General features: G+C 38.9%; 2 protein-coding genes and 1 pseudogene across 2 annotated transcripts; all 3 read left to right on the top strand.

Moving 5' to 3' along the window:
* LOC102182462 (olfactory receptor 5L2-like) lies at nucleotides 4,109-5,044 on the top strand. The gene has a single exon (XM_005696936.2). It carries the CDS (start codon nucleotides 4,109-4,111, stop codon nucleotides 5,042-5,044), a length of 936 nt encoding a protein of 311 aa, XP_005696993.2.
* Nucleotides 12,409-13,326, top strand: LOC102182745 (annotated as a pseudogene).
* On the top strand, nucleotides 25,156-26,082 carry LOC102185414 (olfactory receptor 5L2-like). Its single transcript, XM_005696942.2, has one exon. It carries the CDS (start codon nucleotides 25,156-25,158, stop codon nucleotides 26,080-26,082), a length of 927 nt encoding a protein of 308 aa, XP_005696999.2.

Here is a 26,556-nt window from a genome sequence, read left to right on the forward strand (position 1 = left end):
TAATTTCTGATGCTACCACAATCACCTTCCCAAGTCTTATCATATAGCAATTAAGCATTTCTGCTTTCCTTCTGTTTGGAGGTAGCTCAGTTAAAATGTACAATTAAAAAGTTTAGAAAATTTAACGTACTGTTGATGTCATTGAATCTTTAGAAGAAATGATTCACTCAAACAATACGACCTTATGTGCTACAAATACAAGTTATCAAGAACTTAGATCTTAGTATTTGTAGTACTTAATTTATGTGCAACGCCTATAAAATAAATTTCAGTTAAATATTTATATTTAAATCCATTTTAATAAAAATTTCTGCTTTATCTTTAAGATAGATATGCAAAGCACTTTTCTATGAGTGGGTTGCATGGATAATATAAACATCACTGCAAATGATGCTGTCTTTTTAGTCTTTCTGCCATGAGACTCTCTCCAGGGAGATGCGTTTTATGGCAATGCTTTCAGGGTATACTAAGAACAATGACCAAAAACAATGATGCTAATGCGATATCATCATGAATTTACTATATATAATAGTAATGAGTTTTATATATAATACCAAACCATCACTGTATTGGCTGAAATACATGTCCAATGCCCATATTTTCAGAGAAAAGAAAGTTATATAATCTAGAGGGAAACAAGAAGTCATACCATGGGCTTGAAATGTCTTAATTCAAACAAATTTCATGGAACACAGCTTTTCACAGTATTCTTATGTTTTAGATTTTGGAAGTTTGCTATTACTTTTCTAATTTGGGTAATTCTCATAGTAATATGTGAATGGATAACAGGAATCTTTACTTTTGAAAAATGAAACAAAAGGAATAGTGAAAGTACTCGGTGGAATGGAGAGGCAGAAACACTCCACGATCTCGGGAAATTGTCAGATGAATCAATTTTAGGGAAACACATGAAAGCTGTTGAGAATTTGGAAACCAGTTTACTTGGTACTATTTAGAGTCACAGAGTTCGTGAATGTTTGGTATATCCAGGAGCACAAACAACATCATATCGTTCGAACCCTGTCGGTTTAGGAAAAGATGACACGGGCGGAGAAGCAGCAGACCTGGGAGAGACGCTGCAGGCAGACCCATGAACTGTCTCTGCAGTGAGTAGGGTCTGCATCCAGCACCGTCCATCAGCTGTGCTCTTCCTCACAGAGCCACATGGGTGCAGACACCAAAATGCAACATATACGCTCATTCTATCAGTGATTCCATCTATGACTTTGTGCAAGTGACAACTGCCTGTGCCTCAGTCACCACATTAACAAAGCTGTGTAACTGTGCTTAAAATGAAATGTGTTAATAGCTGTATTCAGAACAGTACCTAACACATAGAAAGTGGTGAGTAAGTGTGAGCAGTTGCTATTATTCTCAGCAAAGGAGGTTCATTGTTCCCACCCCCTTCTGGTATTTAGTAGGATGCTGTTGTGACTTCACACCCTATGTCCTCCAGAAAGGAGCTTTGAGTGTAAGACTGGCAGAGTTTATAAGACTCATTCACATACGTCATAATGGCAACATTATCTGGTTCATAGTGCAATGTCTAGATGCAGCATACAACACTAATTTATCATAAACTCTGAAAGAAATCATGTTGTCTTACAATAACATTTACCAACTCAGGAGAGGTTCCCCCCTCTTTTTACATCTCATGAAAGGCATTCATTGTTTGAGTCCCAAGATGATGTTGTTTTCTTGATATCTCATTGAGATCCCACAGAGACCAATGATTGGTTCTGGCTTCTCAAAGGATGTGGGCCCCCTAGATACGCACACATGAAAACGTAAAGCCTGTGACATTTTCCCTCATTGCATCCTCAGAAACACAGGGAGCAATACCGATCAACATGTTGGTGGGACTATATTTTGGGGAGGAATGGACTGAATGATATTTCCCGATGTCTGGAAACTTCTTTGTTTGTTTTCTAGTGAGGGTGATTTATTATTAGCCATGTGTCAGAGAAGGAGGAGCTGTAAAAGAGGGAAATGACATTAGAAATTATTTTTAAAAGTCTGTATTTGGAGACTGTTTTAACAAATGCCAAGTTTGGAGAACTCTATGAAAGTGTTTTCACTTTACCTACTGAAAACTGATCTCGACAGGAAATGGCAGAAATTTGATCTGTAGAATGAAATATCTTGTAATGGCTATTAGTGTAACAGGGGAAAGAGTGTGAGCCAACTGGGGAATATGCTTGATTCCTCTCCCCTTCCCTCTTCTTCTTTTCTCACATTAACTCCATCCACAGAACCTGGGAAAGACAGCAGGGAGATTCTCCTGAGAGTCACTCTGATGCTGAGAGTGGTGGTGAGGGGTCCTCAGGACTGCGGACAGAAGAGCAGAGGCATGTGCACCACCTCTGAAGCAGACAGGAGAGCCAGTAGTCTGACCTTGTGCCAAGGCCATGTATCTCTACAGCAGTTTTCTCAAATGTGATACTATTAACATTGGGGGCCAGATTATATTTTGGATTTTGCTTATGTTGTGGTGTGTGAGGAGGATAAGAATGGGGAAGGAGACGCCATCCTGTGCCTGCACACTGTTTAGCAGCATCTGTAGTCTGCCCTCTAGATGTCAGAAGCACCCCTTCCTGTTGTGACAGCCAACTGTATCTCCAGACACTGACAAATGTCCAACAGGGATCAACATCACTCCTGCTCTATAAGTAATCAGCAGCCCAATTTTCATCTTTAGAACTTAAAAAACAGGAAAAGGTTTTCAAAATTATTTACTACTTCAATATCAGAAAAGACAACTCACTTATTACTGGCCATTGAAGAGAGCAATGCATGTCATCAGAATTATTATTTGTATTCAAACCAAGATTCCTTAATTCACATATCGTTTACCTCTTTCAAGTTATTTGAAGAATAAGGAAAAATCTGGCTGTGTTGACTTTTAGTCCAGATTCCCTTTCCTCCAGGAATAAGCAGTAGGTGCTACTAAGTCATTTTATTGTTACTTAGGATCAGGAGAGAGAATAAATAAGCATGGTCTTACCCTTTGTTGGCATTTTCTACATATCAAAGGCTTTGAATATATCTCTCCTTTATTCAAAAAAAAAAGTAGGCAAATTTCTGGATGCACTTTTAAAGCAATTGGAATAAAATATTGATAAAAATATTTGTTTCTTGGATGGTTTGAGAATTAAATATGCTCTATGACTTACGTATAGGTATACTGTATTCTGTCTTTGTGATCTGGCTTTCTGTTTTTAACTTGCCATTTTCTTAGTCATTTTTCAGGTCATTCAAAGCTCTTCTGAAAGCTGCATAATTTCCCATAATATACTTGTAGCTCAACTTTTACCCTGTTGTTTGACATTCTAAGTTCTTATCATAAATAATAGTGCAATGTGGCAATAAGAACTTACGTTAATTTAATATTCACAAATTTTATTTCTTGAATATATTGAAGTAGTGAATTCATTTGTCAAATAGGTATTAGAAGGCTTCAGTCACAGTTCAGAAAGTTTAGAACTAAGTAGCAATTCCCTGAACAATGACTAACATTGATTATCATAATTTAAAAACCACCAGGCTAATTGTATAGAAAAAAAACATGCTAAAATAGAGTATAAGATTCACTTCTCCATTTAAAGGGTAATAATAAAAACATGATGCTTGTGTGTTAATAATCTTAAATAAGCATACTTCTCATCATTTCATCAAAAGAAAGAAAGAAATTTCCTGTGTAGTATTCAAAAAAATCCCCAGGGATCCCAGTATTTCAATAACTGACTAAAAAGTCTACAAATAAAAAAAGATATTTAAATTTCGATTATGGCTAACTAAATAACATTTGATGTCTTTCTAATGATTCTGTTCCAAGCTGCAAATTGTGTAGAACTTGTTTAAATAAACACACAGGTTTTCATGGATGTGAATTTTTTCATGTGACCTGTGAATATAAATGTGAGCTCTATGCATTTGTGGGCTACAGTATCTGAAATTTTCCTAAGCTTCAAAATGTCAGTGTTTTATTTCTTTGCTGAAAAAAGTTGACTATCTTATTTATTCTCATGTCCTTTTTAGTAGCTAATTGGGAGTGATCCAATGAAGAATAACTATCAATATTTTTCTGCAACCACGGTAAAGGGAGGACATGGACAAGGAAAACTGCACTGCTGTGACAGGCTTCATCCTCCTTGGATTCTCAGATGCCCCTGAGCTCAGAGTCTTCCTCTTCCTGCTGTTTCTTTCCATCTATGGAGTCACAGTTTGGGGAAACCTGGGCATGATTGCTCTCATTCAGGTCAGCTCTGGACTCCACACTCCCATGTACTTTTTCCTCAGCCACTTGTCCTTTGTGGATTTCTGTTACTCTACTACCATCACGCCGAAGATGCCAGCTAACATCTTAAAAGAAGACAGAGCCATTTCCTTCCTGGAATGCACTGTGCAATTCTACCTGTTTTGCACATTTGGGGTAACTGAGGTCGTTCTGCTGGCAGTGATGGCCTATGACCGCTTTGTGGCCATCTGTGACCCACTGCTCTACATGGTCACCATGTCCCGAAATCTCTGCGTAGAGTTGGTGTCTTGTTGCTATCTCAGTGGTACTCTATGTTCTGTGATTCGCTTGTGTTTAGCTCTTCAGATCCCATCCTACAGATCAAATGTGATCAACCATTTCTTTTGTGATCTTCCCCCTCTCTTGTCTCTTGCTTGCTCTGATGTTACTGTGAATCAATTGGTGCTATACATTGTGGCCACATTCAATGAGGTTATCACCATTGTGGTCATCCTCACGTCCTACCTGTTTATTCTCATCACCATCCTGAGGATGCACTCAGCAGAGGGAAGGTGCAAAGCCTTTTCCACCTGTGCCTCCCACCTCGCTGCCATCGCTGTCTTACAGGGAACAATCCTTTTCATTTATTGCCGGCCCCACTCTGGCAACAGCATGGATACTGACAAAGTGGCCACAGTGTTCTACACTGTAGTGATCCCCATGGTGAACCCCCTGGTTGATAGTCTGAGGAACAAGGATTTGCAAGAAGCTCTCAGAAAAGTGGTGAGCTCCAAAATATTTTCCTAGTGGGACTCTAAGTCCCAAATCAGAGGTTGGCAGAAGGGTGAAATGGTGGACTCAGTGTTGGAAGTAGAAGATCAGTCAAGAAGAGGGTACCTTTGAGTGAGTCTTTCTGACTCACTTATCCCTGACTCAATGGACATGAGTCTGAGCAAACTTCAGGAGATAGGGAAGGACAGGGAAGCCTGACGTGCTGCAACCCGTGGGGTCACAAGTATCAAACATGACTTAGTGACTGAACAACAATCTTTGTACCTTGTCAACTTATATGAATAGAATTGAACATATTTCAAAATTTGCAGCCTACTTCTTTGCTTTGATCCACCTAAAATGTTTTAAGTGGGTTTGGGTAATGGGCTGTTAAGACACACATATTTAGTTTGCTGTAAAACTTTTATTATCAGACCCACCTCAGATCGTTAGGCATTAAATCCTGGAATTTGAGGACCCTGGCTTTATCAGATACATGCATTGCAAATATTTCCTCCCACTCTGCTGCCTCTTCTTTCTGTTGATCATTTCCTTTGCTCTGCAGAGGTTTTGACAAACACATGGCGGCAATGGTGTGAGGTGTTAACAATGTGGCACATCTCAGCTCACCTGGAGCTGGCCTTGCTTTAGAGCTGTGAGTCATACACACCAGATAATTAATGCCTTTAGTTATCTTTCCTTATGAACAAGACTTCTTCCTTAGACTAACATTTCTGGTAAGATCATCTCTACTTCTCAAACCTAGAACCAACTGGTTCTAGATGTTTCAGCATTAAAGACAAGAGGTCCCACATAACACTGAGGACTTTTAATGGCTCTGTGTGTTCAGATATCCAAGGATTTGATGCTTTTGAACTGTGGTTTGGGAGAAGACTTTTGAGAGTCCCTTGGACTGTGAGGAGATCCAACCAGTCAATTCTGAAGTTCAGTCCTGGGGTTTCTTTAGAAGGAATGATACTAAAGCTGAAACTCCAGTACTTTGGCCACCACATGCGAAGAGTTGACTCATTGGAAAAGACTCTGATGCTGGGAGGGATTGGGGGCAGGAGGAGAAGGGGACAACAGAGGATGAGATGGCTGGATGACATCACCGACTCGATGGATGTGAGTCTGAGTGAACTCCGGGAGTTGGTGATGGACAGGGAGGCCTGGCGTGCTGCGATTCATGGGGTCACAAAAAGTCAGACATGACTAAGCGACTGAACTGAACTGAACTGAAGGACCAATCAGAAGGAAACCTTCCCAAGTCAATTCTCATTTATTGATTATAACTTTCAGAGTTTCTCAGGCTTGGTAATATTGATATTTCGTGTTGGGTTTTTTTTAATTTTTTAATTTTTTTTAATTTTTATTTTTACTTTATTTTACTTTACAATACTGTATTGGTTTTGCCATACTTTGACATGAATCCACCACGGGTGTACATGAGTTCCCAAACATGAACCCCCCTCCCACCTCCCACCCCATATCATCTCTCTGGATCATCCCCATGCACCAACCCCAAGCATCCTGTATCCTGCATTGAACACAGACTGGCAATTCGTTTCTTACATGATAGTATGCATGTTTCAATGCCATTCTCCCAAATCATCCCTGTGCATGCTACCACGTATAGCAGCATCTCTGACCCTTGTCCAATCACTCTGGTTCATTCATTATGACAATCAAAAATGCCTCCAGATATTGTCAAATGTCCATGTGGGGGGGCGGAGAAGAGGTTTATAAAAATCTATAGGTGAGAAATACTGCCTTATTTCCTTGTAGATTTTCAGGTTCTTCTGTATGAATTATGTCCAAATTACGCATCTAGTTTCTTATCTCCCAAATGATGCTATTGTATAGTTTAAACAATCTGTATTATTTTTAAATTTGGAATGCACTGGTATCTAAGATCTTTATCCTTGTAATTTCTTCCCATTTTTTTTTTCTTTTTGCTCTTGTGAGTAAGCATTTGTTTTTCCCATGCTCTAAAATCTGATTTGGAGCTGAACCTTTTGATACTTTGTCTCCAGAGGTTCATTTTATCCTCCTCAATTCAGTTTTGTTTAAATACCTACCTCTGTTCCCTTGCACAATTCTTCCACAAACTCACAGAATTAAAGAGACATGTACCTGAAAACTCTCAGAGACCTTCTGTTTCCCCACTCCCAGGAAACACTTGTTCAGGACACTACAAAGGAGCTCAGCTAAGCCAGGCCCCTCTACAAAGCTGGCTAGAAAGTATGCATTCCCTGTTCCTGATACTTAATGTTGGCAGTGACTCTAAATTTCCCCCAAAAGACTTTTTCTCATGAAAAAAATGAGTGAACCTAAGGTATCTTTTAGATACATTACATGGTAAAGAATATCCATATTTTCTCAGACCTACAGACAGACCTGCTGGTGGAAAAAGCACCCCACCTTCCAGCCTCTGGAGGTCTCAGCAGTTTGGGGGGAAAGTTGAGACATGTCTCTCCACTCCTTGTGGCACAAGAGCCCTGGAGAAAACCACTTACCTTATTCTTCAGAGGCCTCAAAGTGAGCAATTATAATTAATTATTGCTTCCTCATATAATTATATTTTCTGGGAAAAGCTGAAGAAACATTAACAGCAGCTTTAGAAACATTAGATATGAAAGTTAAAAGCTTAAATGTCTTCTCCCCATATTCACTCCCATAGACTCCAAAAATGTTGGATAATAAAAAGTCACAGCAAAATTTATCTTTGTTATTTAATGAATATTTCTCCTTTTTAAGTATACTTTTTAATTTTTTTAAGACTTATTGAGGTATAATTGACAAAAACAAATAGTACAGATCTAAGGAGTATAGTTGATGTTTATATATGTGTGTATATGTATATATATATATAATGAAATAATCACTATCAAGATAATTAGGATATCAATTACTTCATGTCTTATAATTTTCTTTTATTTTTTCTTCATGTTGAAAATAGTTAAATTCTACTCTCTTACCACATTTCAAGTATAAAATGTACTGTTAATTGCAATTACATTGTTGTACATTTTCAAAATTTATTCATCTTTCATAACTGAAACTTTGTCCCCTTGACAAACATCTCTCCATTGTCCCCTCTCCCAAGCCCCAGTGCTGTATGGGCACCCTTAAAATCAAGAGGGTGTGTCATGTGGTGTTCTTACCACAATAAAATAAAAAAAAATTAAAGTGGCAGATTTGTGTTGATGTATGGCAAAACCAATACATTATTGTAAAGTAAAATAAAGTAAAATTTAAAAAATAAATAAATAAATATAGGTACATTATTATTTTTAAAAAGTAAATTTTATTGCATTTTATCGGTTTCTTGCTCCCCCTTGCCATTAATGCCACCTGTCTTGTCTAGAATCCAGTCTAGGTGCCACATTGCATTAAGTCATCCTGTCTTCCAAATCTCCTCTGGTCTGTGATGCTTCTTCAATTTTCTTTTTCATGTTTTTGGTTCTTACCATTCTAAGGGATACTGGTGAGGTATCCTGTAGAATACTTTCAAATGTGGACTTTCCTAATGATTTTCTCACATTGGTTTGAGGGAAGGAATATCACAGAAGCAAAGCTTCTCTCATCACATCATACCAGGGGATAAATGAGAGCCACATTAAACCACTATGGTGATGGTCACCTTTTTCTTTTACTTCAGGTAGTCAGGTAATATCAGTCACGTTTCTCTAAAGTTGAATGCAAGATTTCCAATATAGTTAAGTTGATAACAATTATTTCTATAGTGTTTCTCCTTTTTAAATTATATAGTTCATGTTTTCTTCAAGAAATATGTTATTTCAATAATTCAATATCTAAAAGTAATTAATGGAGTGGATGTGGTGATGTAATGAAAGAGATATTTAAAGGGGACTAGACCATTTTCCCAACTTAATATTTAAGCTTGTAAATATTTCTGCTTCTAAGTCAATAAATCATGAAGAACTCTTCATTCTAATGGCATTTGATTAGAGTGAAAATCTGGAAGAAGAGGGTTATGCTTGGCATATTGTAGTCATTCAATTACTATTTGATAATGCTGAGCCATGAAATTAAAAGACGCTTACTCCTTGGAAGAAAAGTTATGACCAACCTAGACAGCACATTCAAAAGCAGAGACATTACTTTGCCAACTAAGGTCCGCCTAGTCAAGGCTATGGTTTTTCCTGTGGTCATGTATGGATGTGAGAGTCGTACTGTGAAGAAGGCTGAGCGCCGAAGAATTGATGCTTTCGAAATGTGGTGTTGGAGAAGACTCTTGAGAGTCCCTTGGACTGCAAGGAGAGCCAACCAGTCCATTCTGAAGGAGATCAACCCTGAGATTTCTTTGGAAGGAATGATGCTAAAGCTGAAGCTCCAGTACTTTGGCCACTTCACGCGAAGAGTCGACTCATTGGAAAAGACTCTGATGCTGGGAGGGACTGGGGTCAGGAGGAGAAGGGGACAACAGAGGATGAGATAGCTGGATGACATCACGGACTCAATGGACGTGAGTCTGAGTGAACTTCAGGAGTTGGTGATGGACAGGGAGGCCTGGTGTGCTGCGATTCATGGGGTCACAAAGAGTCGGACACGACTGAGCGACTGAACTGAACTGAACTGATAAGTGTAAAAAAGTATCGGAGTGATGAAGAATCTGAGAGGAGTAACTTAAACATATAAATTTCCATATGAAATGCCTTAACACTGTTCCAGTTTTTCTGGGACACAGAAATTACATCAGAGAATGGTGATTAATTATAAATGTTTATTTCATGGTTTTAAGAGAATGAGGCAACAGATAGTCTCTAGGGTTTATGCCCCAAAGGATGTGACTCTGGATATAAGAATATATCCATCACTTCCAAACAGGACAGATCCTGCTTTCAACATCAGCAGGTATGCATTAGATTTTAAAGACAGATTAATGTTAATTTCAATGCTGGGAACCTTAGGGGGAAAAGTGTGGAGGGGAAATTTACCATTTATATATAGATATTCTTGAGAATTATCTAGTCATTGAAAATTGCCTTTCTGAGGTTTCAAGGAAGAGGAACTGCACTCAGCCTACAGAGCTCTGTATTGAAGCTGGCTCAGCTGAGCTCCTGAATGAGCATGTGTGGGTGCTCAGTACTTCAGCCCTATACAATGCTCCTCTATCCATGGGATTATCCTGGGAAGACTACTGAACCAGGTTGCATTTTGCTCCTCCAGGGGATCTTCCCAACCCAGGGATCAAACCTGGGTTTTCTGTGACTTCTGCATCCTCAGGCAGGAGGATTCTTTGCCATGGAGCCATCTAGGAAGTCCAAGCCCCTGAATAACAGCCCCTTAAACAAGAGATGCCTGGAATGTGGGATTAGGAGAGTTCTGAGAATCTGGGGAATGTGCATTGTCTTGCTATTACAAATGTTTGAAGTTGTAGTCGAGGTAGAAAGGACAAGTATTTTAAAAAAGAGAGAGAGATCAAGCAAACTCTATAATGATAAAAGGAAAAAGGACCATTTTTACTTAAGAAAATAAAGCAGCTCTGAGAGCAAATATTACAACAAAATGGGGGTGGGGGTGTGGAATGTAGGATAGCTATATCAAATGTAACATTAATTTAAAATGAGTGTTTAGGAAATTCCCTGGTGACTCAGTGGTTAGAACTTTGCCAATGCAGGGGTGCAGATTTGATCCCTGGTCAGAGATCTGTAATCCCACATGCCTCATGGCCAAAAACCCAAAACATAAAACAGAAGCGATATTGTCACAAATTCAATGAAGACTTTAAAAATGGTCCACATCAATAGAAAATAAATAAATAAAGTAAAATGGATGTTTAAGCACCTTAGATATATTACTTATATTTAGAACATCCAGCTTTGTGATAGGATGTCTTCAATATTCAAATTTTTGAGTTTAGTAAGAGATAAGAATCTTGAGTTCTTTGTTTTGCATATGATCTGATCTCTTCATTGATGGCCATCTGAAATCTATTTCTCAAGTTGTGAAACTAGAGAGAACTTTACCAGAAATGATAGATAAAGCGCTTCTGGTTCTGGTTCAGTAGGATCTTAGAGGTATTGGTCATCAATTAGAGAAATGGAATTATTTTATATTACTATTTTCTCATGAAATGTTTCCATAGTACAGTGCTACCTCAAGAATTTAAACTTTCTTCTTTACAGGTAATATAGGGACAAAATAAATACCCTATGCACCTTGAAGAGAGGAAAAAGGAGAGAGAAAGACCAAGAATTGGACATTTCTTTTTAAAAAAATATAAATTTATTTATTTTAATTGGAGGTTAATTACTTTACAATATTGTATTGGTTTTGCCATACATCAACAGGAATCCACCACAGGTGTACACGTGTCTAAGTTAGAATCTTTAATAAGGATAGCTATTCTTTCCGAGAGAACATTTTTCTCAAATTTCTTTCTTTGATGCTTTCTAGTATAGCTCCGTGATATGAACACTTTCATCAGGCACATTCCCAAAGTCTCCAGTTTGTCATAAATTAAAAGTATGATAAAAAATAAAGAAAATAGCATCTGGACTTTGAACAAGGATCAAGATTACTGTAGACTAATGGCTAATTGCTGGGAGCCTGGATCAGGGTTCATGTCATAGATGTGTAGATTGGGCTTTATTTGCATGGTACAGGGAAAGTCAAAAATCTCCATCTTCTGTTTTGACATCTCTAGAATAAATAACCAGACTAGATTATCTTTATTATTTTTTCAATATTATTATTCTTCAAACAATGATGGGGGATTGACAAACTGATCTTGCTAGGTTGAAAAGCACACTCTGTGAAAAATTATAATTTATTTTGAAAACATGTTTACTGAGTCAGAAGTAAAACAACTATTAAGGTGCTATACAGAGTGAGCAGTAAATGGACAAATGTAAAGCATTAGGGGTGCAATGTTTAATGTCACGTTCTGTTAGGGGTGCAATGTTTAATGTCACGTTCTGAACATACAATAAAAAATTTAATTTGTTTAGAAGTTTATCATTTTTGCTATTAGTTATACAACTGAAACAAGGAGCTCTGGTACTAAGGTAAATTAATCTTTTAAGGAATTATAATGTTCAAGAAAACCTGTAAGTATTATGGGAGGATTTTATTTAAAATAATCCCAAGTGACTTGAACTCATTTTTTTACTTTGAAATATTAAAAATTAAAACTGAGAACTAAGAAAGTTCAATAATTATAATTTTTCTTAAATGAAATGTTTAAATGCTTGTCATTTTTAAAAATTTTAGACATTTAGCAAGGCATGCATAGAAAATACACAGATTCTAAAAGAGACACTTTGCTTCATCTTCTAGCTTTGGTAAGGAATAGTTAACCAAGTGTCTTACATCCTTATTTCCCTTGATATTTTTCTTTCTAGGACTGATTCAGATTCTGACAAACAGAAGCCATGTTTCTGTCAGAGAGAAATGAAAGTGGGGCCACGTTCACTCTCCTGGGCTTCTCCGATTACCCAGAGTTGCAAGTGCCCCTCTTCTCGACATTCTTCACCATCTACAGTGTCACTGTGGCAGGGAATCTTGGGATGATTCTAACCATCAAAATTAATCCCAAACTGCACATCCCTATGTACTTTTTCCTCAGCCACTTCTCCTTTGTGGATTTCTGTTATTCATCCATTGTTGCTCCCAAGACCATTGTACAACCTCATGGTTGTAGGCTGTGTGATACAATTCTTTTTCTTTTGTACCTTTGTGATGACTGAGTCCTTTTTATTAGCTGTGATGGCTTAAGACCACTTCGTGGCCATCTGCAACCCTCTGCTCTACAGGGTGGCCATGCCCCTGAGACTCTGCCACGTTAGTGGTTGGATCTTATGCTTGGGGAGTAGCTTGCTCCTTAATACTCACCAGTACTGTTATCAAATTATCATTTCAAGGTTTCAACACAATCGATCACTTCTTCTGTGAGTTCTCCTCCCTGCTTTCCCTCTCTTGCTCTGATACTTATCTCAACCAGTTGCTGCTTTTTATTTTCTCCACCTTTAATGAGGTCAGCACACTCTTCATCATTCCTGTCTTATGCGTTTATTGTTGTCGCCATCCTCCAGATGCATTCAGCCTGTGGTCACCGCAAAGCCTTCTCCACCTGCACCTCCCGCCTGACCGCCATCAGCATCTTCCCCAGCACCATCCTCTTTCTCTACTCTGTGCCCAACTCCACACCCTCCAGGCACAAAGTCAAAGTGGTGTCTGGGTTATACATGGTGGTAATACCCATTTTGAATCCCCTGATCTACAGTCTGAGAAATAAGGATGTCAAGGACACAGTCTCCAAAATCATGGACTCTAAAATATTTTCATACTAAACATTATTCTGGAAGATTTTGCCCTTGATATGTAAATAAACTGTGTCTGCAAAGGTTGGTTGATTTTAAAAAATGTATTATTAATGTAGTGTTAATACATAAAATAGAAACTACATGGTGTTTTGCTTAACTATACTAAACTTGACTTTCTCTCTTATTTACTGGGAAAAAAAATTAGCAATCTTTCAAATCTTTTCCACTTAAAAAATTTTAGATAAAAAAATCGGATTACAAAGGTTAAAAGACATAAATATCATGTGGCATACTGGTGTAATCTTCAGTTCAGTTCAGTTCAGTTCAGTCGCTCAGTCGTGTCTGACTCTTTGCGACCCCATGAATCGCAGCACGCCAGGCCTCCCTGTCCATCACCAACTCTCGGAGTTCACTCAGATTCATGTCCATTGATCAGTGATGCCATCCAGCTATCTCATCCTCTGTTGTCCCCTTCTCCTCCTGCCCCCAATCCCTCCCAGCATCAGAGTCTTTTCCAATGAGTCAACCCTTCACATGAGGTGGCCAAAGTACTGGAGTTTCAGCTTTAGCATCATTCCTTCCAAAGAAATCCCAGGGCTGATCTCCTTTAGAATGGATTGGTTGGATCTGCTTGCAATCCAAGGGACTCTCAAGAGTCTTCTCCAACATCACAGTTCAAAAGCATCAATTCTTTGGTGCTCAGCCTTCTTCACAGTTCAACACTCACATCCATACATGACCACAGGAAAAACCATAGCTTTGACTAGACGGACCTTAGTTGGCAAAGTAATGTCTCTGCTTTTGAATGTGCTATCTAGGTTGGTCATAACTTTTCTTCCAAGGAGTAAGCGTCTTTTAATTTCATGGCTACAATCACCATCTGCAGTGATTTTGGAGCCCCCAAAAATAAAGTCTGACACTGTTTACACTGTTTCCCCATCTATTTCCCATGAAGTGATGGGACTGGATGCCATGATCTTCGTTTTCTGAATGTTGAGCTTTAAGCCAACATTTTCACTCTCCTCTTTCACTTTCATCAAGAGGCTTTTTAGTTCCTCTTCACTTTCTGCCATAAGGGTGTTGTCATCTGCATATCTGAGGTTATTCACATTTCTCCTGGCAATCTTGATTCCAGCCTGTGTTTCTTCCAGTCCAGCATTTCTCATGATGTACTCCGCATATAAGTTAAATAAGCAAGGTGACAATGTACAGCCTGACATACTCCTTTTCCTATTTGGAACCAGTCTGTTGTTCCATGTCCAGTTCGAACTCTTGCTTTCTGATGTGCATACAGATTTCTCAAGAGGCAGGTCAGGTGGTCTGGTATTCCCATCTCTTTCAGAATTTTCCACAGTTTATTGTGATCCACACAGTCAAAGGCTTTGGTATACTCAACAAAGCAGAAATAGATGTTTTTTCTGGAACTCTCTTGCTTTTTCCATGATCCAGCAGATGTTGGCAATTTGATCTCTGGTTTCTCTGCCTTTTCTCAAACCAGCTTGAACATCAGGGATTTCACAGTTCATGTATTGCTGAAGCCTGGCTTGGAGAATTTTGAGCATTACTTTACTAGCATGTGAGATGAGTGCAATTGTGTGGTAGTTTGAGCATTCTTTTGCATTGCCTTTCTTTGGGATTGGAATGAAAACGGACCGTTTCCAGTCCTGTGGCCACTGCTGAGGTTTCCAAATTTGCTGGCATGTTGAGTGCAGCACTTTCACAGCATCAACTTTCAGGATTTGAAATAGCTCCAATGGAATGCCATCACCTCCACTAGCTTTGTTCATAGTGATGCTTTCTAAGGCCCACTTGACTTCACATTCCAGGATGTCTGGCTCTAGGTGAGTGATCACACCATCGTGATTATCCGGGTCATGAATATCTTTTTTGCACAGTTCTTCTGTGTATTCTTGCCACCTCTTCTTAATATCTTCTGCTTCTGTTAGGTCCAGACCATTTCTATCCTTTTTCGAGCCCATCTTTGCAAGAAATGTTCCCTTGGTATCTCTAATTTTCTTGAAGAGATTTCTAGTCTTTCCCATTCTGTTCTTGTCCTCTATTTCTTTGCATTGATCGCTGAAGAAGGCTTTCTTATCTCTTCTTGCTATTCTCTGGAACTCTGCATTCAGATGCTTATATCTTTCCTTTTCTCTTTTGCTTTTCCCCTCTCTTCTTTTTCACAGCTATTTGTAAGGCCTCCCCAGGCAGCCATTTTTCTTTTTTGCATTTCTTTTCCATGGGGATAATCTTGATCCCTGTCTCCTGTACAATGTCACAAACCTCATTTCATAGTTCATCAGGCACTCTGTCTATCAGATTTAGTCCCTTAAATCTATTTCTCACTTCCACTGTATAATCGTAAGGGATTTGATTTAGGTCATACCTTAATGGTCTAGCAGTTTTCCCTACTTTCTTCAATTTAAGTCTAAATTTGGCAATAAGGAGTTCATGATCTGAGCCACAGTCAGCTCCTGGTCTTGTTTTTGTTGACTGTATAGAGCTTCTCCATCTTTGGCTGCAAAGAATATAATCAATCTGAGTTCGGTGTGGACCATCTGGTGATGTGCATGTGTAGAGTCTTCTCTTGTGTTGTTGGAAGAGGGTGTTTGCTATGACCAGTGCATTTTCTTGGCAAAACTCTATTACTCTTTGCCCTGCTTCATTCCGCATTCCAAGGCCAAATTTGCCTGTTACTCCAGGTGTTTCTTGATTTCCTACTTTTGCATTCCAGTCCCCTATAATGAAAAGGACATCTTTTTTGGGTGTTAGTTCTAAAAGGTCTTGTAGGTCTTCATAGAACCACTCAACTTCAGCTTCTTCAGCATTACTGGTTGGGGCATAGACTTGGATTACCCTGATATTGAATGGTTTGCCTTGGAAACGAACAGAGATCATTCTGTCATTTTTGAAATTGCATCCAGGTACTGCATTTCGGACTCTTGTTGACCATGATGTCTACTCCATTTCTTTTGAGGGATTCCTGCCCACAGTAGTAGATATAATGGTCATCTGAGTTAATTCACCCATTCCAGTCCGTCTTAGTTTGCTGATTCCTAGAATGTCGATGTTCACTCTTGCCATCTCTTGTTTGACCACTTCCAATTTGCATTGATTCATGGACCTCACATTCCAGGTTCCTATGCAATATTGCTCTTTACAGCGTCAGACCTTGCTTCTATCACCAGTCACATCCACAGCTGGGTATTGTTTTTGCTTTGGCTCCATCCCTTCAATTCTTTCTGGAATTATTTCTCCACTGATCTCCAGTAGCATATTGGGCACCTACTGACCTGGGGCATTCCTCTTTCAGTATCCTATCATTTTGCCTTTTCATACTGTTTGTGGGGTTCTCAAGGCAAGAATACTGAAACGGTTTGCCATTCCCTTCTCCAGTGGACCACATTGTGTCAGACCTCTCCACCATGACCTGCCCGTCCTGGGTTGCCCTGCAGGCATGGCTTAGTTTCATTGAGTTAGACAAGGCTGTGGTCCTAGTGTGGTTAGATTGACTAGTTTTCTGTGAGTATGGTTTCAGTGTGTCTGCCCTCTGATGCCCTCTTGCAACACCTACCATCTTACTTGGGTTTCTCTTACCTTGGGCGTGGGGCATCTCTTCACAGCTGCTCCAGCAAAGTGCAGCCACTGCTCCTTACCTTAGAAGAGGGGTATCTCCTTACCGCTGCCCTTCCTGACCTTCAATGTAATTGCTAATTTCATCCTCCTGTTTTAATACCTATGGTAGACTAGGCTCTCAATAATAACATGCATTCCTCTTACAAAAAGTACAAATAGCAGTTAAGACATAGTGTTCATTCTTCAAGGAATGAAAATTCAGTGATGATAGTAGAGCACTTTATAAACTGGAAATTATATAAGATGGAAAACAGTAAAATAGAGGTTTCAGAGGAGAAATTTCAAGTCCTTAAGAGAGATACTTTTATAAAATAGGTATTATGTACCCTGGTTTAGATAACAGAAGAGACAGAGTTTTAGGAGACATATTTCAACATTGGAGTTTTATCCAGGAGACTAAAGCGTGAGAAACAAGGAGGTCAGAGTGCAATACTGAGTCAATGATATAACAAAAATTTTTTTAATTGAATAAATACTGTGTTTGCATATTTGGATATTTTTGTATATCCAGGTTACTCGGCATGAATGAAAGTTGATAAGACATGGTCTATATTCCGAATATGTTTTCAAAAGAGCTCCAGTGTGGCAACATAACCAGCTATGACTGTTGTTGAGTCACTCAGTTGTGCCCAATTCTTTTGCAACTCCATGGACTCTAGTCCACCAGGATCCTCTATCCATGGGATTTCCCAGGCAAGAATACTGGAGTGGGTTGCCATTTCCTTCTCCAGTGATAGAGTCCACCAGAGACTTAAAAATGGTAGACCAGATCTCAGAAAATTTTACATACAAAACGGAAGCATGGTGAGTACCTGCCTAACATGCATTTCAAGCTATTATTCTGCCTATGAAGACATCAAAACATTATCAGTTCTTTTTTTTTCCCCTGAATAAAATGTCTGTATCCTTCTCAACTAAAGAAAGTGAAAGTGAAAGTTGCTCAGTCATGTCCAATTCTTTGTGACCCCATGGACTAGTCTGTAGAATTCTCCAGGCTAGAATACTGGAGTGGGTAGCCTTTCCCTTCTCCAGGGAATCTTCCCGACCCAGGGGTAGAACCCAGGTATCCCACATTGCATGTGGATTCTTTACCAGTTGAGCCACAAGGGAAACCCTCTCAACTAAACTCCTAGCTTTAAAAAAAGAGTACTTGGAGTTGCCCTAAGAGTTGAAAATCAGTTGCCTATATGACCATATTCAACATACAAGAAGAAGGTAGTTATTAGCATCCAGACCTATTCAATCTGGCAAATTAGAAATACCAGATCTTGGGACTTTCCTGGTGGTCCAGGGGCTAAGAGTCTGCACTCCCAATTCAGGGATCCTGGCTTTGATCTCTGGTCAGGGACCTAGATTCCTCGTGCTGCAACTGAAAGATTCTATGTGCTGCCACTAAGGTCTGGAGTAGTCAAATGAATAGTGAAAAACAGAAATACCAGGTCTTTCAGTGTTCTGGTCTGGAGAATTCCATGGGATCACAAAGATGTGGACATGACTGAGTAACTTTTACTTCACCTAACATTAATAGCTCACTTTTGCTTGATTAATTTGTACGTTGTTCTCTCTATTCAATATGTCTAGATAAATTCTGCAATGTCTACTTTTCAAAAGATCTAAACACTCATAATATTTGAGAGCATTAAATGTAAATGGGAATAGAATCTGTCAGAATTTGTGCTAGAATAGGAATGACACAAATATTTCAGCCAACTTCTCACAATGGTCTTTCTTCAAATTTTTTTAAAGTAATGCATTAAAGTTAGATTGCCTTATAATTTTGCTGAAGACTAAATTTTCAGAAGTTATATCTTTTAAGGTGATTTGCTATCCAATATGGTATTTTTCAACATGATCCCAGTTCTTCAGTTATCCAGGTATCCATGCCCCTTTCTACTCTTCTGATTAACGGTGGAATCAATCTCTCCATGTTCTGAATGTAGACTACTTTGTGACTAGCTTTGACTGATATGAAAGGTAGCTGAAGAGACATTGTGCCATCTCCAAGCATCTGATGGCCCTGTGGCTTTCTCAAAATCTCTTAGATTTTGCATAGTCTCTTAGAAAAACTGTCATGTGAATAAGCACAGACTAGCCTATTGGATAATGAGCAATATGCCTTACACCTCTACTCCATGAAATAGCATTTAACAACCTCCCGACTGGAGTGTGAGGCCTTCTTAAATCACCTAGACTGCAAAGCTGATAAAATACACGTAAGCACACCAGCCAAGATCAGCCATGTCAAGATCAGATGAGGGTACTGACCTTACTGACTCATATAATAGTGATCCGTGCAATAAGCACCAGTGTCTTCTTTTTTTTTTTTTTAAGCTAGTGTTTTGGAGTAGCTTGTTATGCTGTCTTTAAAACCACTGACCTTCTTAATTTCTGATGTTACCACAAAGACCTTCTCAAGTCTTATCATATAGCAACTAAGCATAGAAGCTTTTCTTAAATGCAACTTGATTAAAATGTGCAATTAAAAAGTTTAGGCAATTTAACTTGTTGATATCATTGAATCTTTTGATACAATACTTTAATAAAATTATAATATATTATTTGTATAAATATAGTTCATCAAAAACTTACAACTTCATAATTTTATTATACATTTTATTAAAATGATCATTAAATAGAATTCAATTATAAGTTTATATTTAAATTACTTAAAAAAAAAATACCTGCCCTGCCTTTAAGTCTTAGATAAATAGACAAGCAGAGAGTTCCTCTGAGTGCTTTGCCCAGATGACATAAAACGTCACTGCCCACGCTGTTCTTTATAGACGTCTTTTTATTCTTCCTGTAACGGAACTCTCTCCCTCAGGGAGATGCATTTTAAAACTGGCAACACTTTCAGGGTATACAAAGAACAACAACAACAAAAATAGATACTAAATAGATATATTATAATCATCATTCCACTAATATCTAATTTCAAAACATCACTGTATAGTCTAAAATGCCTGCGTAAAGTCCTTATTTTTTGAGGAAAAAAAAAAGATATATAAACCAGAGAGAAACAAGAAGTCATGTCAAGGGTTGGAAAAATCTTGATTAACTGATGCTTATGTCAGAAGCTTTCTCTATCTCCTTTATACTTTAATAAAACTTTATTACACACACACACTCAAAAAGACAATTTCAGGCTTTCTGGAGAGCAGTACTTCACAGCACTCTTATGTTTTAAGTTTTGGGAGTTTGTTTTCGCTTTTCTATAGGGATAATTCACCGGGTAATACATGAATGAATAAGAGGAATCCTTGCTTCTGAAAAATGAAATTACATGGAATTCTTGAATGTTTGGTATATTCACTGGCCCACATGACAGACTCTCCTTTGAGCACTGTTGGTTTAAGGAGAGGTTATGCAGTCAGATAAGAAGTGACTTGGGAGAGATCCTTCAGGCAGACCCATTAACTGGTCTCTGCATTGAGCAAGGAGCACGGTTTCCAGAACCGTCAGTGGCTCTTCCTAACACAGGGCCAGATGGCAAAAACCAAAGAACAGCATATGAGCTCATTCTATCAATGATTCCATTTATGACTTTGTGCAAGTTACAGCTGCCAGTGTCTAAGTCATCTTAGATGCTGCATAGCCATAATCATCTCACTTATTTTCATAGCGATAATCATCTCACTTATTTTTATAAAGATGAAAGGTGTGGGTGGTTGCATTCAGAAGAGTACATAGCATATACAAAGTGATCAGCAAATGTGAGCAATTGCTATTATTCTTAGCAAAGGTGGATCATTATTTCCACCCTTTTCCGGTATTTGGCAGAATGCTATTGTGACTTCAAACCCTATGTCCTCCAGAAAGGAGCTCTAAGTATAAGACTGGCACAGATTATAAGACTTATCCACATATTTCATAATGGCAACATAATCCCTGGTTCAGAGGGCAATGTTTGAACGCAGCAAAAAATGCTCTGCCGTTCATCATGACATCTGAAAGGAATTGTGTTGAACTGTAATAACATGTACCAACTTGGGGCTTTCCAGGTGGCTCAGTGGGTAAAGAATCCACCTGCAATTCAGGAGACACAGGTTCAATCCCTGGGTCAGGAAGACCCCCTGGAGAAGAGCATGCCAACCCACTCCTGTATTATTGCCTGGAGAATTCCATGGACATAGGAGCCTGACGGGCTATGGTCCATAGACTCACAAAGAGTCAGACATGACTGAAGAGACTTGGTACGTGAACCAGCTTTAAATAGCTTTTCCCATCTGACTGCATCTCATACAACTCCTTAATTATTTGAGTCCCAAGATGATGTTGCTTGCTCTCAAGATGAAGTTGTTTGCTTGATGTCTTGTTGGTGTCCCACAGAGATCAATGATTGGCTTGGAAGCTTAAGAAATATGAGCTCCAGGGATACACATATATAAAAACATAAAGCATGTAACATTTTCCCTCATAGCGTCTTCACAATCAGGAAGCAAGGCCTATCTCACAGGTTGGTTGGACTACACTCTGTTTGGGGGGGAAGGGACTGAACTGCATTTCCTGAAGTGTGGAAGCTTGTTTATTTGTTTGTCTTCTCATACGGGTAGCATTGTTGGCCATGTATGAGAGGGGGAACAATTGTAAAAGAGGGTGGTGACATTAGACATTTTTAAAAGTCTGTAGTTAGCCTGTATTTATAGAGTATTTTAAGAAATGTCCAAATTTTGAGCACTCCTTTTTGAAAGTATTTTCACTATTTGTGCTGAGAAACAATCTCGACAGGAAATGGGAACAACTTCATCTGCAGAGCCGAATATCCTGAAACAGCTGTCAGTGTAAGAGGGAAAGAGTGTGAGCCAACAGGGAGGAATGCTTGATTCCTCTCCCTCCTCCTCCCCCCTCACTTTAACTCCATCCACGGAACCTGGGAAAGACAGCAGGGAGAGTCTCCTGACAGTCACCTGAGGCTGGGAGTAGGTGCTGAGGGGTCCTCGGAACTGTTCCAGGAGGAGCACAGACATGTGAACCGCCTCTGGATCAGACAGGAGGGGGATTGCTTTGTCCTTGTGACAAAGGGATTTGTAGATGTCTCTCTAATTAGCAATTTTCTCACATTTGATACTATTGACATTTTGGCCCAAATTATATTTTGGTCTTTTCATGTCTTGTGGGTGTGTGTGGAGGATGGGGGTGGGGAGGGAGAGGCTGTTCTGTACCTTATAGACTACTTAGCAGCATCTCATCTGTCCAGGGGGCTTCTTCCCTGGTGGCTCAGAGGGTAAAGGACCTGCCTGCGATGCAGGAGACTGGATTCAATCTCCGGGTCAGGAAACGCCCCTGGAGACAGGAATGGCTACCCACTCCAGTACTCTTGTCTGGAGAATTCCATGGACAGAGGAGCCTGTCAGGCTTACAGTCCACTGGGGTCTCAGTCAGAAGCAGCTGAGTGACTAGCCCTTTCACTTTCGCTAGTTGGTCCGCTAGATGTCAGTAGCAACCCTCCGGATTGTGACAATCAACAGTATCTTCAGATATTGCTTAATGTCCTGTGGGGTTATAATCTCTCCTGGTTAAGAACCACTTCTCTCTATAAGTAATCAGTAGTCTGATTTTTCTTTAAAAACCAGAAAAGGTTTTCCACAATTATGCACTACTTTGAAATCAGAAAAAGACAAAGTCACTTGTACTGGCCATTGAGGAGAGAAAACCATATCCTCAGAATAATTATGTTTTCAAACTGCAATATTTTAATTCACATGTCCTTTACCTCTTCGAGGGCTTCACTTGTGGCTCAGCTGGTAAAGAATCAGCCTGAAATGTGGGAAACCTGGCTTCAATCCCTGGGTTGGGAAGATCCCCTGGAGAAGGGAAAGGCTACCCACTCCAGTGTTCTGGTCTGGAGAACTCCATGGACTGTATAGCCCAAGGGGTCACAAAGAGTCGCATGCGACTGAGTTACTTTCACTTCATTCACTTACCTCTTTGAGTGGCTTGGGGGTAAAGAATCTGCCTGGAGGATACACCTGAGGCATTCAGTACCTGGGTTGGGAAGATACCCTGAAGGAGGAAATGGCAACCCTCCCCCGTATTCTTGTCTGAGAAATCTCATGGATATAGTGGCTTAGCAGGCTACAGTCCCTTGAGTTGTAAATAGCTGGACCCAACTGAACACACACACATACATTAACCTTTTTGAAGTTATTTGAAGAATGTGTTGGGGTTTAGTCCAGATTTTTTTCCCCTAAAAATAACCAACTGGTGCCTCCAAATCATTTTATTGTTACTAAGGATGAGTAGAGAAAATACCCTTCATTGGCATTTTCAATATGTCAAAAGCTTTGAATATATATCTCTTTTATTTTTTTAAAAAAAATGAACACAACCTTTAAAACTTTTATGTTTTGTGAGAATTCAGGCAAGATTTTTTCTAAAGTTTCTTTTTAAAATTATCAGAATAAAATACTTATATTTAATGGATGTTTTGAAGATCAGATATACAATGCAGCTTATGTATGCATGTATGATATTCTGTGTGTGCAATCTGGTTTACTATGCTTTTACTTGCCATCTTACCATAATAATTTTTAGATCATTAAAACTTCTTCATGTATGGCAAAACCACTATAATATTGTAAAGTAATTAGCTTCCAATTAAAATAAATAAATTTATATTTTAAAAAACAGCAAACTTCTTCAAAAAGGTGAGTGATTTTCCATAACACGTATGCAGTATACCTTTGAAATTTTTTCCTTTTGCTCGACACTTTATTTCTAAATTTTGCTTTCATAAATAATGGTGCAATGCAGCAGCAAGCATTTCTGTTAATTACATGTTCACATCATTGTTTAGCTCTTCAAATAGAGCTAAAACAGAGGATATATTTGTTAAATAGGTCTTCATAAGGCTTGAGAGTCACAGTTACAGAATGTTAGATTTTGAATATCAGTTCCCTGAAGAATGACAGATAGTGTGTACCATAATTAACAAAATCACTATGCAAATTTTATAGGAAAATATACTAATATAGATTATAGAATCTGCTTTCCCAAATAAACCATATTTAAATAAACGAACACTTGTGAATTAGCAATCTTAAATGAGCATACTTCACATATTTCATTATAAAAGATTTTCTAAAAAATCATCCACTGAATCCCAGTACTTTGAGAAATGATTAAAGAGCAAGTCAGTAAAAAGGTATTGAAATATTTTTAATAACCATTTTATTGACCTATAGTTAATTTTCAATGCTGTGTTCCTTTCAGGTCTACAGTAAATGATTCAGATATATCTATATCTATGTAACTATATCTATTCTGTATAGATATAGATATATCATATTCTTTTTCAGAGTCTTCTCCATTATAAATTATTATAAGATATGGAATATTGTCCCCTTTGCAGTGTAATAGGTCCTTTTTATTTATTTTACATATAGTGACTGAAATTCGCTCAGTAGTGTCCGACTCTTTGCTACCGCTTGGACTATACAGTCCATGGGATTCTCCAGGCCAGAATACTAGAGTGGATAGCCATTCCCTTCTCCAGGGGATCTTCGCAACCCAGGGATCGAACCCAGGTCTCCTGCATCGCAGGGGGGTTCTTTACCAAATAAACCACCAGGGAAACCTTTATATATAGGGCTGTGTATATATTAATTTAATAAAAAACAATATGGATAATTAAACAATATTTGATATCTTTCTGATGATTCAGTTCTAAGCTCCGAATTGTATACAACTAGTTTAAGGCTCATATGGATGCAAGTCTTTCCTGTGATCTGTGAAGTAAATTATCGACTCGATGTATTTGAGTGATGCAATTTCTGAGCTTTTCCTAAACTTCCCCAAAGCAATGCCTTATTTCTTTCCTATAAAATATATCCTATATATTGTCATGTCTCTTTTAGGAGAATGCTGCTGCTGATGCTAAGTTGCTTCAGTCGTGTCCGACTCTGCGACCGCATAGACAGCAGCCCACCAGACTCCCCGGTCCCTGGGATTCTCCAGCAAGAACACTCAAGTGGGTTGCCATTTCCTTCTCCAATGCATGAAAGTTAAAAGTGAAAGGGAAGCCGCTCAGTCATGTCCGACTCTTAGAGACTCCATGGACTGCAGCCTACCAGGCTCCTCTGTCCATGGGATTTTCCAGGCAAGAGTACTGGAGTGGGTTGCCATTGCCTTCTCCCCTTTTAGGAGACAGTCAAAACTAAATTGGGGAAGATCTCATGGAGAATAACTATTAATATTTTTATGCAACCACGGTAAAGTGAGGACATGGACAAGGAAAACTGCACTGCTGTGACAGGCTTCATCCTCCTTGGATTCTCAGATGCCCCTGAGCTCAGAGTCTTCCTCTTCCTGCTGTTTCTTTCCATCTATGGAGTCACAGTTTGGGGAAACCTGGGCATGATTGCTCTCATTCAGGTCAGCTCTGGACTCCACACTCCCATGTACTTTTTCCTCAGCCACTTGTCCTTTGTGGATTTCTGTTACTCTACTACCATCACGCCGAAGATGCTAGCTAACATCTTAAATGAAGACAGAGCCATTTCCTTCCTGGAATGCACTGTGCAATTCTACCTGTTTTGCACATTTGGGGTAACTGAGGTCGTTCTGCTGGCAGTGATGGCCTATGACCGCTTTGTGGCCATCAGTGACCCACTGCTCTACATGGTCACCATGTCCCGAAATCTCTGCGTAGAGTTGGTGTCTTGTTGCTATCTCAATGGTACTGTATGTTCTGTGATTCACTTGTGTTTAGCTCTTCAGATCCCATCCTACAGATCAAATGTGATCAACCATTTCTTTTGTGATCTTCCCCCTCTCTTGTCTCTTGCTTGCTCTGATGTTACTGTGAATCAACTGGTGCTATACATTGTGGCCACATTCAATGAGGTTATCACCATTGTGGTCATCCTCATGTCCTACCTGTTTATTCTCATCACCATCCTGAGGATGCACTCAGCAGAGGGAAGGTGCAAAGCCTTTTCCACCTGTGCCTCCCACCTCACTGTCTTACAGGGAACAATCCTTTTCATTTATTGCCGGCCCCACTCTGGCAACAGCATGGATACTGACAAAGTGGCCACAGTGTTCTACACTGTAGTGATCCCCATGGTGAACCCCCTGATCTATAGTTTGAGGAACAAGGATGTGAAAGAAGCACTCAGAAAAGTGGTGAACTCCAAAATATTATCCTAGGGAATATTTTCCTAGCAGGACTCAGTGTTAGAAATCGGAGGCTAATGAAAGGGTAATGATGCATTTCAGTGTTGGAGTGAAAAGAACAGTCAAGATGTGAATAGCTATGAGTGAGTCTTTTTAATTCTCTTATCTTTGTGCCTTTTCAACTTACAAGTTTAGGATTGATTGAGAATATTTCAAAATGTGCAGCCTACTTTTTTGCTCTGATGCTATATAAAATGTTTTAAATTGGACAGTGTACTGGACTGTTAAAACACACAAATTTAATTTTCTCTTAGACTTTCATGAGTTTAATGGACTAAGTATCAAATTTTATTTTAACATTCATTATGGGGACTATGATTCATTTCACAATTGAACACCTGTTATTTTACAATAAGGAACACACCTTTGTCAGTTTTTACAGAGAATAAGATTCCATGTGTATATAAATATAAATATATATATATATTCTCTTTATTGTTTTGTTCT

Source organism: Capra hircus, chromosome 24 (genome assembly GCF_001704415.2).
Source record: "Capra hircus breed San Clemente chromosome 24, ASM170441v1, whole genome shotgun sequence".
NCBI lineage: Eukaryota > Metazoa > Chordata > Mammalia > Artiodactyla > Bovidae > Capra > Capra hircus.